Source organism: Babylonia areolata, chromosome 2, assembly GCF_041734735.1.
Source record: "Babylonia areolata isolate BAREFJ2019XMU chromosome 2, ASM4173473v1, whole genome shotgun sequence".
In the NCBI taxonomy this organism is placed as follows: Eukaryota; Metazoa; Mollusca; class Gastropoda; order Neogastropoda; family Buccinidae; genus Babylonia; species Babylonia areolata.
Genome location: NC_134877.1, coordinates 16,848,352 through 16,864,949, shown reverse-complemented (window position 1 = coordinate 16,864,949; position 16,598 = coordinate 16,848,352). Strand labels below are relative to the sequence as shown.

The 16,598-nt window shown below is 45.0% G+C and overlaps 1 protein-coding gene across 4 annotated transcripts in view; it reads right to left on the bottom strand.

The window, feature by feature from the left end:
- Positions 1–11,238: 11,238 nt before the first annotated feature.
- Positions 11,239–16,598, bottom strand: part of LOC143298641 (uncharacterized) — a 33,595-nt gene continuing 28,235 nt past the window's right edge. For all 4 annotated transcript variants that reach the window (XM_076611524.1, XM_076611537.1, XM_076611541.1 and 1 more), the window contains exon 3: positions 11,239–14,107. In XM_076611524.1, coding sequence (XP_076467639.1) covers positions 13,607–14,107 — 501 coding nt within the window. In that variant the 3' untranslated portion in view covers positions 11,239–13,606. The remainder of the gene's footprint in view (positions 14,108–16,598) is intronic.

Genomic DNA, 16,598 nt, shown 5'->3' with positions numbered 1-16,598 from the left:
TGTTGTGTTGTGTTGTGTTGTGGTGTGCCACTTCTTCTTCTGCGTTCACTCGTATGCACACGAGTGGGCTTTTACGTGTATGACCGTTTTTACCCCGTCATGTAGGCAGCCATACTCCGTTTTCGGGGGTGTGCATGCTGGGGTATGTTCTTGTTTCCATAACCCACCGAACCGCTGACATGGATTACAGGATCTTTAACGTGCGTATTTGATGTTCTGCTTGCATATACACACGAAGGGGGTTCAGGCTCTAGCAGGTCTGCACATATGTTGACCTGGGAGATCGGAAAAATCTCCAACCTTTACCCACCAGGCGCCGTCACCGTGATTCGAACCCGGGACCCTCAGATTGACAGTCCAACGCTTTAACCACTTGGCTATTGCGCCCGTCGTGGTGTGCCACTATAGGTGTCCATTCTGCAGTGTTATTCGCCTATATGGCTTTTGGGTGTGTGTGTGTGTGTGTGTGTGTGTGTGTCGCTTTGAAGTATTGTTGATATTTTTTGTACGATTTTGTTTTGTAATTTATGGATGTTAACCTAAGCGGAAGGGTTGACGTCGTCAACACAGCCTGGTCTTAGTTGCCTTTCTAACCTTAATTGTTAAAATAATTTCATGAATTGTGTTGATTTGCAAGGGGGGGGGGAGAGAGGGGTGGGGGGAGGTGGGGGGGGGGGGTGATAAGGGTTTGTGTTTAATGTGGTTGTTTTATTTTGTTTTGTTTTTTTTAATTGGACAACCCTGATATCGACCTGTGCGGTTGGCTTGACTATAGAACAGTGACAAACAGTGTCAAATGTAAAAAATAAAAATAAATTAAAAAAAAAAAAAGATGAGGAATTTGATCTAATTGCCCATCAAACATACATGTGTTTGTCTGAAAAGCAGATAACGAGGTTCCAAATTTTGGGGTTTTTTGGTGGTTGTTTTTTTTTAAAACGAAAAAAGAAAGAAAAAAAAAAGTAATAATCTGAAACCGGTTGCTGTTTCGGGTGGAAATACACTACTGCACGTGTGTACATGTTTTCCAAGACTTCGTTTCTTTGGGAGGGGAGTGTTTTTGTTGTTGTTTTTGTTTGTTTGTTTGTTTTTTTTGTTTTGTTTTTTTTGTTCGTTTGTTGTTGTTGTTGTCCCTGTTGTTTTGTTTTATTTTGTATTTTGTGTTGTTGTTTTGGGGGGGGGTTTGGGGGGGGGGGGGTTGTGGGGGGGGGTGTTTGTTTTTGTTGTTGTTGTTTTTATCTGGTTCTGTGATGCCGTAACTATTTTGGCCTGATGGCCTGTCACAGGTGCAAAAGGAGGACCCATTCCCGTTTCACGCTTTCCAAGTTCAGCTGTGATAGTCGTTATCTTATGATATTTAGCTGTCTCTGTGATAGTCATTATGTTATATTATTTTAGCTGTCTCCTGTGAAAATGGTGTCTGGGTGGGGGGTGGGGGGGGGGTGTTGAGGGAAAAAAAAATTTCTACAGGTGTGTTGTAATGTGTGTTGTTGTCTGTGTCTGTGTGTCTGTGTGTCTGTATCTGTGTCGTGCGTGTATGTCTATGTGTATTTGTACTTGTATTTCTCCTTTTTTTTTGTCACAACAGTTTTCTCTGTGTGAAATTAGGGCTGCTCTTCCCAGGGAGAGCGCGTTGCTACACTGAAATCGTCACCCTTTTTTTTGTACTTTTTCCTGCATGTAGTTTTATTTGATTTTCCTTTCGAAGTGGATTTTTCTACAGAATTTTGCCAGGAACAACCCTTTTGTTGCCGTCGGTTCTTTTACGTGCGCTAAGTGCATGCTAGCAGGCGGGACCTCGGTTTATCGTCTCATCCGAATGACTAGCATCCAGACCACCATTCAAGGTCTAGTGGAGAGGGAGAAATATCAGCGGCTGAACCGTGATTCAAACCAGCGCGCTCAGATTCTCTCGTTTCCTAGGCGGACGCGTTACCTCTGGCCCATCACTCCACGTATGAGTGTGCGTGTATGTCCGTGTGCGTGCATATGATTTTGTACGTGCATATGCGTGTGTGTGTGTGTGTGTGTGGGTACCTGTGTGTGTGCGTGCGTGTTGCATGTATGTTGCATGTATGTGCGTGAAAAAAACCCACCTTCTCCAATAGTTCCCTGGCTGTTTCTCGAGGCACACAACAACAACAACAACAAAGACAAGCAAAGTGAACAAATAATTGTCCAGTTCCAAAACACCACCATCCATCGATTCCAGGTCTTCTGGGTTGTTTTTTTTATTTCTCACTGATCTCCTTTTGCATTTGCATAGACATGGAATGCACATTCAAACATGTACAAACAATCGATAATCTGCCGTAGTTAATTAAGTAAGAATAGCTGTAGAGCTAGCAGCAGAAGAAATAAAAACAGCAATAACAAACAAAACAAGTTTATCCAATTCTCTAGGGGAGTGTAAAAGGCAAGAGATAGTGAGGCTTTCTCTACATGATAATGTCAATAGTTTGCATCATAAATCAAATCACGGAACAAACCCCAAAAAAAAAAAAAAAAAATCAGCATAATCTGGAAAACATTGTAAAAACAAAATGTGCTGTTTAGGACAGTATTGTGTGACAATAACGGAAAATACGAAACAATGACGATAATCCTAATGAGACTACTAACGTTTGGTGTATTATCCTGTGTTGTTAAGCACAGAAGCAATAAAGGTAGCTTAGCGACAAGCATGTACATTCCGTGCGATTTGAGAAGATGCGTGTGTGTGTGTGTGTGTGTGTGTGTGTCTGTGTCTGTGTGTGTGTGTGTGTGAGTGCTTTTCGTGTGACGAATTTGGTCTCATTCTCTGAATCCTGTCAACCAACCGTTTATACACAGATAGATATATATATATGTATAATGTGAGTGACGATGATATATGTCTCATAATGTACAACGATTTTGTGAAGAATAAGAGGAACACAGACTTTAATTTACCGACCACATAGTTTACGCAAACTGTTATCAACAACGTACAAACATTTTCATATCAGCCTTTTTCAACATCACTGATGTTGATACACACACACACACACACACACACACACACACACACACACACACACACACACACACACACACACACACACACACACACACACACACACAAGAAAAGAAAACTCAGAAAATAAGTGCAAGTACACTGGGATTTCAAAACAAAACAAACAAAAAAAAGACATCATATCAAAAGAACTTTGCATCCACCTTCAGAATAGGGCACTGTATTTCATTCAATGACCAGGAAACCAGTTATATTGCCGTCCTCTCGCCCCCCAAAAAATAACAGACAAAAAAATAATACTGATTTGAACAGGGTCAGCTTGAGATCGCGTGATAAGATGTGGTTCTTCTTTAAGTACACACTGTACAATATCATAGAGCATCCAAAAGTGTCTTATTGACCAAAGCACAACATATTACGCAGCGTCCAATTCGTAAAAAGCAAGTCAATAATATATACGGGACTTTTTTTTCTTTTTTCTTTTTTTGTAAATATCTGTTCACCTGAACTAGTATGGACAAAGTCAACTCTGCAATAATATTTTTGCAAATCATTTTATCAACGATGCCCATTCCATTTTTATTTCTTTATCAAGCTTTAATACATGCACAAGCCTTCTGTGACGAACGGGGGTAGGGAACTGCATAAACAGAAATGTTTGGCGCAAAATAAAGATTACCCTAAATGCAAAGCCCACAAGTCGCCATCGTGAACTGTTGACTATCTATGTCATCAGAATAGGGTTGTATTTAGCAAGCACGCATATAAGGGCTTGCGCGTGCGCTCGCATATGCATACACACGCACACATACTGAGAGTTCGCGTGACATTGCTCAGATTGCGAATAAAACAAAAAAAATGATAATCGAGGCCTAGTATAATCGTATCACGGCAAAGATTTGCAAACGATAAAAAACACAATCAGTGCAAAGATGATCCTTCCATCAGCCATCACTGTAAAACATCATCATCATCATCATCCACTCTCTCTCTCTCTCTCTCTCTCTCTCTCTCTCACTCACTCTACACACACACACACACACACACACACACACACACACACACACACACACACACGAAAGAGAGAGAGACCTCCTACTACACCTAACGTGTCTAAAAAAAAATAATTAAGAAAAAAAAGACACACACACACACACAAACAAACAAAAAAAACAAAAAAACCAGCAACGTATCTGGATCAACGCCAACCCCACCCAGCACATTAACACAACCTCCGCAAAGATCAGTGACACTACTCCCAATACCCGTTGCGCCCATACCCTGTAATAGTGTACACACTACCACCACCACCACCACCACCACTACCCTTGCAAGGAGCTCAGCTAGACTCAGAATCTTCAACAGTAGAGAGATGAAGAGGGAAGAAGCTCCCATTCACTGCCACTTGATGAGAAATCTGCAGCTCTCTTCTGTATGATGGATGATGGGGGGGGGGCGGGGAGAGGGGAGGGGGGGGGCTCTCTACCCGCCCACCTACATCTTAACACCTTGTTGTCTGCAAGGCGTACGCATAACACACGGACGGAGTCGCCGTTTCAGACTCGGGTTAACTCACTCAGTACGGCCAGTCCTCTCTTCTCCTCTACACAGGCACCTCGGATGTCCAATGAGTGGGTGTCTGAATGACCCAACCTTTAGCTTCCGTCGTCAGAATTGTGGTATTCTTTGTCAACATTCACCTCTTCAGTATAAGAGCCTTCCGCTTGAAATATTTTGATGATGGTAATTGGGGTGAAACGCTGTTAACCTCGTCTCTTTCGCCGTTCGTATGGAGAGAGTTAAACGTAGTTGAACTTGTGATCCAGAATAGAACAGAACAGAACGTTTTATTGTCATAAAACCTTAAGGTTTATAAGACACGATAAAACATAAACGTGAGCATAATATTATGAAAAGATGCATTCCGTGTACAAATTTTGCCAGCCTTTGCTGTAATTCTTTTTAGTAAGTAAGATCAGTTCGCTAGGCTTGGCATTTGGCTGACGGACATTTATTCATTTAAGAAGAGTCTGTTTCTGTAAATATTGCATTTTACACATTTTGTCGAAAAGATGGATCTCGTCTTTTAAACTCTTACGGATAGCAGACAGTCACAGTCTTCGCTCTTTCGGTGGGTTTTTGTTTGTTTGTTTGTTTTTAATACTTTCCCTGTTCGATCTGTAAGTAACGGGCGCCGATTCGTAACATAATCAAAATCTGAATCAGATATCAATCTTAGTGTCAGTTAAACCCTAACGAAGCAGAGCTTGTCTGTGTTGTTATATTTGCTGTATTTTCTAAATACAGCAAATCCTTGTGTTGGCCTGATTATCGGGGTTAAAGGCCCAGTTTCATTGGCACGGTGTTGTGTCCATGGGGAAAGGTGCTTCACTCTGATATAGTCCTCTACTATGTGTGAATGTGTGTCTTCATGTTTTACATTTATTTGCTTATTTATCATCATTGTTGTCTTATTTATTTATTTATTTATTATTATTATTATTACTACTACTACTACCTTTTTTATATCATAATTATTATTTATTTATTCATTTATTTATTTATTTACTTATTTATGTACGCTTATCTATTATTTATTCACTTTTTTTTCTCAAGGCCTGACTAAGCGCGTTGGGTTACGCTGCTGGTCAGGCATCTGCTTCAGTGGCAGATGTGGTATAGCGTATATGGATTTGTCCGAACGCAGTGACGCCTCCTTGAGCTACTGAAACTGAAACTGAAACCTCTACTCACACCACCGCACCCAAGTGTTGAACAGGTATAGAGGTACCTAGTATCGGTTGGGGCGGAAGGAGAGGACTGGTGGACTACAGCCTTTCTTTCTTATACAGACAGAGTGGGCGTGAGTGGGATTCACTGCCCCCGAAGATGACGGGGCTGTGAAAAGGCTATGGGGCCTTTAATTTAACTCTCTCCATACGAACGGCGAAAGGGACGACGTTAACAGCGTTTCACCCCAATTACCATCATCGAAATATTGCAAGCGGAAGGCTCTTATACTGAAGAGGTGAATGTTGACAGAGAATACCACAATTCTGACGACGGAAGCTAAAGGTTGGGTCATTCAGACACCCTCTGGACATCCCAGGGGTCTGTGTAGAGGAGAAGAGAGGACTGGCCGTACTGAGTGAGTTAAATAGTTAATATTGAATACGGTGACATAACAGGGCGTGATGATTTTTTTTTTTTTTTTTTTTTTTTGGGGGGGGGTTCTTTCTTTGGTGAGGTGAGTGGGGTGTGTGTGTGTGGGGGGGGGGGGGGAGTTGTTGTTTTTAGGTGGGTAGTTGGAAAGACACTGACAGTCTCACCAGTAGGGCAGGGCAGGGCACACACTTCACTACACTACACTTTAGACACGCGCGCGCGCGCGCGCACACACACACACACACACCCACACTCACACTCACACACACTACACTACACTACACTACACACACACACACACACACACACACACACACACACACACACAGAATCACCCCCAGCCAAGGACCCCTGGGAGCGACGAAGACGGTAAAACAGCATGTCGGTGTCTCCTGTCAATGATGCCTTTTTAAGTGCTCAACCCCCCCCCCCCCCCTCGCCCCCCTCGCCCCCCACCAACCCCACCCCCTCCACTCACTCACTGTGCTAAAACCACTGGGAATGGGGGTGCAAGAAGGGAGAGAGAGAGAGAGAGAGCGAGACAGACAGACAGACAGACAGACAGACTGGGAGAGGAAATGTGGGTCAGGTCAGGGTGAGACAGAGACTCATGAGAGACAGGGATCGAGAGACGGGCAGACAGATAGACAGAGAGGAACAGGGTGGGATACGACCAAAACAACTTATGAAAGAGAGAGCGGGGGGTGGGGGGGGGCACAGAGAGAGAGAGGGGGGGGGTGAGGGAGACAGACAGAGAGAGAAGCTATGTCAAGGAGGTAGAGAGAGACGGCGGTGGGGATAGAGAGAGAGAGAGGGGGGGTGGTGGGGGGAGGGGAGGGAGACAGAGAGAGAGAGGGGGGGTAGACAGAGAGACAAAGAGAGAGAAGTTGTGTCAAGAAGGAAGAAAGAGATGGCGGTGGAGAGAGAGAGAGAGGGTGGAGGTGGGAGGGAGACAGAGAGAGGGGGGGAGACAGAGAGAGAGAAGTTGTGTCAAGAAGGAAGAGGGAGATGGCGGTGGAGATAGAGAGAGAGATGGTGGAGGTGGGAGGGAGACAGAGAGAGAGGAGGGGGGGAGACAGAGAGACAGAGAGAGAGAAGTTGTGTCAAGGAGGGAGAGAGAGACGGCGGTGGAGATAGGGAGAGGGACAGAGAAGGGGGGAGGGAGACAGAGAGACAGAGAGAGAGAAGTTGTGTCAAGGAGGGAGAGAGAGACGGCGGTGGAGTTAGAGAGAGAGAGGGGGGGGGGCTAAGCCGAGAATGTAGACAGAGATAGACAGAGAGACAGAGAGAGAGAGAAAGAGAGAGGGAGGCGTCAAGAAGAAGAAGAAAGAGACGGTGAAGTGGAGAGAAAGAGAGAGACGGTGGTGGGGTGGAGAGAGAGAGAGAAAAACAATGATATATGTGTGTGTGTGTGTGTGTGTGTGTGTGTGTGTGTGTGTGTGTGTGTGTAAACAGAGAGAGGGAGAAAGAGAGGGGGGGGCTAAGTTGAGCAGAAAGAGAGCAAGAGAGAGAGAGAGGTGGGTGCAGGGGGCGGGGGGGGGGGGGGGTAGGGGAAGTGGGGTGTGGAGTAGAGAAGGAAGAAAGAGAAGCTGTTGCAAGGAGGAAGAGAGACAGGGGGCGGGGGTGAGGGGGGGTGTGTGTGAGGGACGGGGGTGGGGGGGGGGTACAGAGAGACAAATAGAAAGACACAGACAGACAGACAGACATAGGGACTTAGCCACATACGGGAGAAGAGAGAGAGCAACAGAATGAAATGCGACTCGAAGGAGAGGGTAGGTTGGTAGTTGGAGGCACGTAAAACCTGGAAGTCATTCATTTCCTCAACGCAGGCACGGTTTTCGCAGCCACGTTCAATTCGGCAAAAGAGCAAGTGTGATGAGCAAGAGGAGCGGTTTGGAACTGCCATTGTTTTTTTGATGTTGTTGTTTTGTTGTTGTTTTGTTGCTGTTGTTGTCGTTTTCATCGAAAAACTATTATTGACGACGGGATGAAGGAAGGGGGTAATTGCTAAAAGTCTTTTCTTTTTTCTTTTTTTTTCTTTTTTTTAATGTGTAACCAGCTTTTTTTCTTCCTCTTTCTTTTTTTCGTCAGTCTCCCGGCTTAAAGAACTTCACCTTAAATATCCCTGTTCCCCCCCCCCCCCCCACCCCCCCCCCCGCTACCCCTCCCCCCCCCCACCCCCACCACAAACTAACCACCTCTTTCTCTGTGTGTTAAAAACAACAACAATGAAATAAAATAAAATGACCCAACTAAAAAGCTCCCTAGAGACACCCAAATAAATATTTTAAAAAATATTAATAAATTAAAAAAAAAAACTTTTTCTGCACGATCATCACTAAAGATTAATTGTTCAGCTGTCGACGTTTGCCGTTCCCGATGTCAGGGACACCCCCCCACCCCCCCCCCACCTACACACGGGTCCCCTTAGTCCCCCCACCCCCCACCCCCGCCCGCGCGCCCCCCTTGCAGTTTTCTAGACTGAGGAACTTCACCCCCCCGACACGAGTCCCTTCCACCTCCCTCCCCAGCCTCTTGATCCCGTTACCCCCCTCCCCCCCCCCCCCCCCCCCCCCCCCCCCCCCCCCCCCCCCCCCACAACTTATACCCTCTCTCTCTCTCTCGTCTCTCCCTCTCTCTTTCCCTCTCTCTTTCCCTCTCTCTTACGCTCTCTCTCTCTCTTTCCCTCTACCTCACCCTCTATCTCCCCCTCTCTCTCTATCTCCCCTTCTGTGTGTGTGTGTGTGTGTGTGTGTGCCTCTTGAAAGGCGTCATCCTTTCTGACAAGGCAGTCAGGTTGGAAAAGGCGGCAAAAAAAAGGGAGGCTATTCCAAGTGGCGTGAAGAGCGGTCGCTCCCCCTTTCCCCCTTCCCCCCTTCCCCTTTCGCTTCGCCTCCCCTTGCCGGCGGGTAAAGCCACACCTGGGCAGCCAGAGCGCTTTGATAAGTTCAGACTTTGTGAAGAGCCCCCCCACCCCCACCCCCACCCCACCCCCCCCCCCAACCCCCCTCCCCTTCTTCCTCTGACCTTTGCCGCCTCGTCTCTTTAGTTTTTGGAGAGGAGCCTAATTGAATTCCAGTCTCCAAAGAAACACTGTGGTGGGGGAGGGGGAGGGGGAGGGGGAGGGAGGCCGGGGTGGATTTGAATGGGGGTGGGGGGTGGGGAGGAGACGGGTGCAGGTTAAAGAGTTGTTGTTTTTTTTCTTGGTTGGGTGGAGTTGAGGGGGGATAAGGGGTGGACGAAAGTGTTGGTTTGGGGGATGTTTTTGTGTTGTTGTTGTTGTTTGTTTTTTCTAAGCCGGGTGAGGTTTTTGGTTCAGGTGAAGGTGGTATTATAAACAAGGCTATCATGTACAGGAGTATGTAGGTCGCTGCAAGTACACCGGCGGAGTACAAAGTGATTTGTCTGGATGCCTTTGGTTCCGTTCTGCTCGACGCCCGTTACTTCGTTCACAGAGAAAGTCAGCCAACGCTCTTTGATATGAAAAAAAAAAGTTCCCGTTAATTAATAATAATAATAAGATATAGAGGGTGGGCTTGAGAACTAAGGAAAGCACCCCCCCCCCCTACCCCTCCATCTCCCTTCCCTCTCCCTGGCCTCCCTCCTCTACCTTAATCATCCATCATCTTCTTCAGTCTTCTTCACAGAACCGGTCATGACCGAATCTGGTCTTGAAGAAGACACAGAATGTACTGACCATTGCATGATCGGAGCTTGACTTCATGCTGGCTATTTTCTTTGATATGAAAAAAAAGTTCCCGTTAATTAATAATAATAAAACAATAAATAGTTATATAGGGTGGGCTCGAGAACTAAGGAAAGCATCCCCCCCCCTACCCCTCCATCTCCCTTCCCTGGCCTCCCTCCTCTACCTTAATCATCATCTTCTTCTTCAGTCTTCTTCACAGAACCGGTCATGACCGAATCTGGTCTTGAAGAAGACACAGAATGTACTGACCATTGCATGATCCGGGAGCTTGACTTCATGCTGGCTATTTTCTTCTGCACAGTAGTATGAACTGATGCGACTGCCAATACTCGGATTCAATCCTTTCGCGACGGTCCGTTTTCCTTCAAGGGCAGGGTTGTTTTACTCGAGAATTTTTTTTTTTTTTTTCAAGTCTGGAACTTAAAAAGTGCCACCTCCTTTTTGAAAGCTCAAATGGTGGCAAATACATAAGCAAAACCATTAAAAAAAAAAAAAAAAAAAAAAGCAACGAATTCACAAGTACAAAAGAGTAAAACATACAAAATGCAAATAAAAGGCAAGCACACTATTAACTTGAGAGAGAGAAAAAAAAAAGTTAAACATCAGTGTTGCTTACATAAATATAATTCATAGTTTGATAGTGCAAACGCTCTGAGATAAGGCATCATAAAATATATAATTTTCCTCAAAAATGGTGAACATCAGGATGGAGAAACATGACAAGCGCGGTAGAATAATTTCTGCAAACACACATTTTTTTTTTTTTTTCTAAAACGATTCAGTCTATATCAAAGGAGAACTGAAAATATACAGCACCAGTGTATGGAACAAATTTGTAAGGCACAGTCTTTCGTTATTGCAGAGTAAGCAAATCGGAAAACACCTGCTAACAAAAAAACAGGTCTGTTTCAATTAAAGTTCTTTTTTTTTTCTTTTTTTTAAGGCATGCGGGTACACGAATACATCCAATACATGTCGAGTCGATTATTCTCTGTGAGACATAATAGCCATGTATTGAGAGATCTGGAGACCGGGGAAGAGTTAAAGACCTTAGTCTTGTGTGTCAAGTGCCTTGTGTCTGCGTCTAAAGTGCTTTGCTTTTCCCCCGTTTTCTCTAAGCTCTTTGTTCGTCTGATTCCTCACACACACACACACACACACACACACACACACACTCACTCACTCACACACACACACACACACACACACACCGTCTCTCTCATTTTCCTCTCTCAATTTTTTTTTTTTTTTTTTTTTTACTTCTTGACGTCTTCTTCAATCCCCAACCACCGTCCCCCACCCCCCCAACCCCACACACACACACACCACACCTCTTTACCTCCCACCCCACCCCTGTCCGCTATTCCTCGCTCCTCCAGAACCTCACTATCAAAGCGAGAGCTGTCTAAGTGGGGCTGACCCTCAGGGCACAATCCGATGCCTCCCTCCTGGTTTGCTGGGTAAGCCGTCAGCCTCAAGGCATGGGAGGTGGGGGGGGGGAGGCGGGGGTCAGGTGTGGGAAGAGGATGAGGGTACCCTCCACTTCTGTGCAGACTTCCAGTCTTTAGACCTTCCTTCACACAACAGACTGACATCTATCTTCCAGACACGGTTTATTTTTGTTTGCTTTTTTTTTTTTTTTTACCAACACGGTTGTTAGGGCTTAACAACGCTGTTGTTTTTGGTTTTGTTGCTAATACTGATGTGATGATATACTCGCAATGGCAATACTGATGCGATAATATTCTCTCCAATTGTCATTTCGAAAGTCTAGAGATTCTTGTAGGCACATTCGAGTCTTCGCTGCTGCTGCTGCCAATACAGGCATGCTCCCAGCTCTAATTGACAACGTCTGTAGTGCTGATATGATGATTATACTGCCAGTTATAATGTTTCGGAAGACTGTGTTGTTCATGAAGGCATATTCGGTTTTCGTTGCTGCTGCTGCTGCTGCTGCTGCTAATACAGGCACACTCCAAGTATTCCTCCTCTTCTTCTTCGTTCGTGGGCTGCAACTCCCACGTTCACTCATATGTACACGAGTGGTCTTTTACGTGTACGACCGTATTTTTTACCCTGCCATGAAGTCAGCTACATACTCCACTTTCAGGGGGGATAACACTACTATTATTTCCATCGTCAGAAGTGTTGATATTATGATACACTGCCAGTTGAAGTTGTCAAAGGTTTATCATTCTTGGTTGGGTTGGGTTTTTTTTTTTCACATTCCGACCTACTCCAACAACTATGATTTCCAACCTCTGTAGTAGTATTGCAGACACTTGCCGTGGTCAACAAAGCGGAAGCACAAAAGTGTCCCACGATGCTTCCATGTGTCTGGGTCAACACGCACACACTGTCCAGCAGTAGTGGACAGCTTGGCTGACAGAGGCCGCTGCATGATCAAGCCATCAAAAGAGATTTTCTTCTTTTTTTTCTTTTTTTTGACAGACTCAGTCCATGAAGATGACAATGGCTCTGCGGAACAGTAAACAGCCACGTTTCCGCGCACAGCTTTCCGTTCTGTTGCGTTGCGCAATACACAGTGTCTGTTCTTCAGCAACACATGTATCCACTGTGCGTGTGTTAACGATGTCTTTTTCTTTGAAAACACGTTCTTCCTTTCAGTACAACATATACTTTCCTTTTCTCACCAATAGATGAGGATAGAGGATGAAGAAGAGGATACGTTTGTTGAAAGGTAAAGACCCTTCTGCGTATTCAACACACACACACACACACACACACACACACACGAACTCTGTTCAGTGTCAGGACGTAAAAGCAACCAGCAAACAAAATCTGCAGTTTTATGTAGAAATATATAAGCGAATGAAATTCAGGTTAAATTCTTTTCTTTTTTTTTGGGGGGGGGGGGGGGGATTAAACCAGTTAGGTTTCATCAATACAATCTGACAATGAATCGCACGTTTCTCGAAGAGCGCGTATTTAAAGAATCGTTCAGATTTGCCAAATCACTTTTCTTGTAATTCAGGTTATATATATATATATATATATATTGTTAATTGGTCGTTCACACATGGCAATGTCTCTCCTCCCACTTTTTTTTTCTGTTTCTTGTTATTGATTACTATTCTTCAGAAATGTTTACTGCAGATGACGACATATTAGCCATGAAACAGAAGCAAACCATGCTCCACATCTTGAAGTATTTATTACTGGTTCTCGAAGTATCAGCTTCAAAAAGTCTGAGATTTGAAATGTTATTTGTTCTTTGTTTCGAGTTTAAACGTCATTTATTGCGTATTAAAGGTTATATATTATATCTGTTAAGTTTTGTTTGGGGAATTCACGCCAGTGTTCACTCCACACGTAGAGAGAGAGGGGGAGAGAGAGAGAGAGTTTGAACTGTTCGGATATGAATGTGAGGGATTGCGTATACATATATATCTTTTACATTACATTTTGTCGGGTGTGCACATTAGTGTTCACTACACATAGAGAGATAGAACATGAGTAGTCAGTGCACAGCGTGGAGAGATTAAATTTACATGATTCGAACTGTTCTTCGTAAATGAACGGTCATGGCTTCCGTATACATACATACATTTATTACCTATCTGTTACACTTCACTTCTAGTGGTCACAGTGCACGGGGAGAACGCGGCGATGTATGTGGAGGGGGGGAGGGGAGGAGGGCTTGGGCTGGGGGGATGGTAGTCTCGTGTGGGGGCGGGGGTTTGGGGGACGAGGTGGGAGCCCGGAGGGAGGGCTGGTCAGTGGCCGTGCATCTGCCAGGCGCCCTCCATCCTCCAGACGGAGAAGGCGTAGGAGAGCCTCTCATGGGCCATGTAGGAGCAGCTGCCCGGCAGCTTCATGTCGAAGTCGTCGGAGCGCAGCACCTGGTAGAGGAAGTCTATGTAGCGCGTGGCCAGCTTGAGCGTCTGGATCTTGCTCAGCTTGTCCGAGGGCAAGGTCGGGATGATCTTCCGCAGCTGCGAGAAGGCCTCGTTCAGCGACTCGGTCCTCTGCCGCTCACGGACGTTGGCCATGATCCGCTGGGTCTGCAGGTCCTCCATGCTCTGCGGCTTTCGCCTCGCCTTCTTGCAGCCGCTTCCGCTTCCGTCCTTGCCGCAGCTCCGCTTCCGGCCGTTGGACAGACTTCCGTTTCCGTTTCCGCTTCCGCCTAAGCCGCCGCTGCTGCTGTTGCTGTTGCTGCCTGCGCTGTCACAGTCCCGGTCCCCTCCGTCTTCCGAGGTGCACTCCGACATGCAGTCCTGAAATCAAATCAGTTCAGTTCAGTAACTCAAGGAGGCGTCATTGCGTTCGGACAAATCCATATACCGCTACACCACATCTGCAAATGCAGATGCTTTGACCAGCAGCGTAACCCAAACAAACGCGCTTAGTCAGGCCTTGAGGAAATCAAAACACAGGACAATTAGGAGTGCAGTTAGTTGAGTCTGATGTGATGCGCAGGAACTTTAAGCAATCGTAAGTTTAAACACACACACACACACACACACACACACACACACACACACACACACACACACACAAACACCTCAACACTTACTTGGAGGAGAATAATCTCATATACTTTGTGGGTGAAAATCCCAGTCCTGACACATTCACGGTAAATATGATATACAGGAAGCTTTAGGTTGTCGTTGAAAATAAGCTATAAAAACATAGCTCTCGGAAATCGTTGTTAATAAGCTATGAGATCTGGATCTCGGTAATTGTTGAAAATCACCCATAAAGTCTAGCTCTCAGCAATCTTTGTAAATAAGCTATCAATCCCAGTTCAAGGTAAAGGTTCTAAGTAAGCTATAAAACCTCTTCCCTTCAAATGGGGCAATGTCCTTTCACCAAATAAATTATTTGTTTTGTTTTTTGCTGTTGTTTTTTTTTCTAAATGCTATAAAACCTCAACACTAACTTGGAAGAGAAAAGTCAGTAAAGTCACTTACAGAGATTATGTCTAATTTTAGAAGACTACAAACGTGTGCGCGAACTTATTGATCATAGCCAATATCCATGATAGAAACTGAAATGATAAATAAACAGAGCTAAAATGCAGCATACGAAAAATCCCTGGGGTAAAAGAAAATTCAATTAAACTTTGAAAAGTGGTAAAAAGTTAGTATAAAAGAATCAGGATAAGAATTAGATAAGATAGATAGGTGGGTAGGTAGGCAGATATATATATTGGCAGGTAGATAGATTGACAGATTTAAAGACAGATAGACAGACTTATTGACTGATTGATTGACGAGCGCAATAGCCAAGTGGTTAAAGCGTGGGACTTTCAATCTGAGGGTCCCGGGTTCAAATCGCGGTGACGGCGCCTGGTGGGTAAAGGGTGGAGATTTTTACGATCTCCCAGGTCAACATATGTGCAGACCTGCTAGTGCCTGAACCCCCTTCGTGTGTATACGCAAGCAGAAGATCAAATACGCACGTTAAAGATCCCGTAATCCATGTCGGTGTTCGGTGGGTTATGGAAACAAGAACATACCCAGCATGTACACCCCCGAAAGCGGAGTATGGCTGCCTACATGGCGGGGTAAAAACGGTCATGCACGTAAAAGCCCACTCGCGTATATGCGAGTGAACGTGGGAGTTGCAGCCCACGAACGCAGAAGAAGAAGAAGAAGACTGATTGATTGATTGACAGAAAGACAGGCAGACAGACAGACAGATGGATGGTTGAATAGATGGGTAGAGGGACAGACAGACAGGTAGATAAATCAATAGATAGGTAGACATGTAGGTAGATAGATAGACAGGTATATATGTAGATAGATAGATTTGTCCACCCCTTTTTAAGACCATATTGACGCGTACTGCTCTGCTTCTCATATAATTGCACGGAAATTTACAGACGACCATCAAATATTTTGATAGATAAATAAATAAATAGACAACAAGCCACTGCCTTCAACACCGCACACCCATTAAGAAGAACAACAACAACAGCGGCAACAACAACAACATCAACACCAAGAACAACAACACCACCACCACCACCACCAACAACAACAACAACAACAACAAGAGCAAGAGCAAGAAGACGAAGATGGGCATTGACAGCAAAAATAATCTGCTGTGTTTTGCGAGTGGATCGGAATGTCCCAGAAGCCTGTGACATTTTCTACGTGAAAGACGAGGATTGCGCCGTCAGCGATGCACATACAGAGCTGTTGCTTTTTCCCTTTTCTCTCTTCCCATTGAGATGTGTGTGCTCATCGCAACGTCGAGTGTTTATGCATACATACTAAATACATACACACATTCTTCTCCTTCTCCTTCTGCTTCTGCTTCTTCTTCTTCTTCTTCTTCTTCTTCATCTTCTTCTTCGTCGTCTTCTCTTCCCCATCCTCCTCCTCCTCCCCTTCTTTTTCCATTTACTAAGTGAAGAATCGTTGGGGTGCCGCACAAAAGAACTGTTCACCAGATTCCTCCAGGTCTGTCCAGTTGGTTGTGTGTGTCGTTGTGTTTTTCCCCGTGGTCCTTTGTACAAAGTTGTCATCCATCGTTGCTGTTTTTTTTGTTGTTGTTGCTTGTGTGTGTGTGTGTTGTGTGTGTGTTGTGTGTGTGTTGTGTTGTGTGTGTGTGTGTGTGTGTGTGTGTGTGTTGTTGTTGTTGTTTTTTGGGGGGTTGGGTTTTTTTTGTGTTTGTTTACCCTGTCTTCCCCTCCATCTCTTTCCCCCAACAATTCCTCTGGAGGGTTGTTTCAACGAGGCCATCGAGATGGCCTTTAGA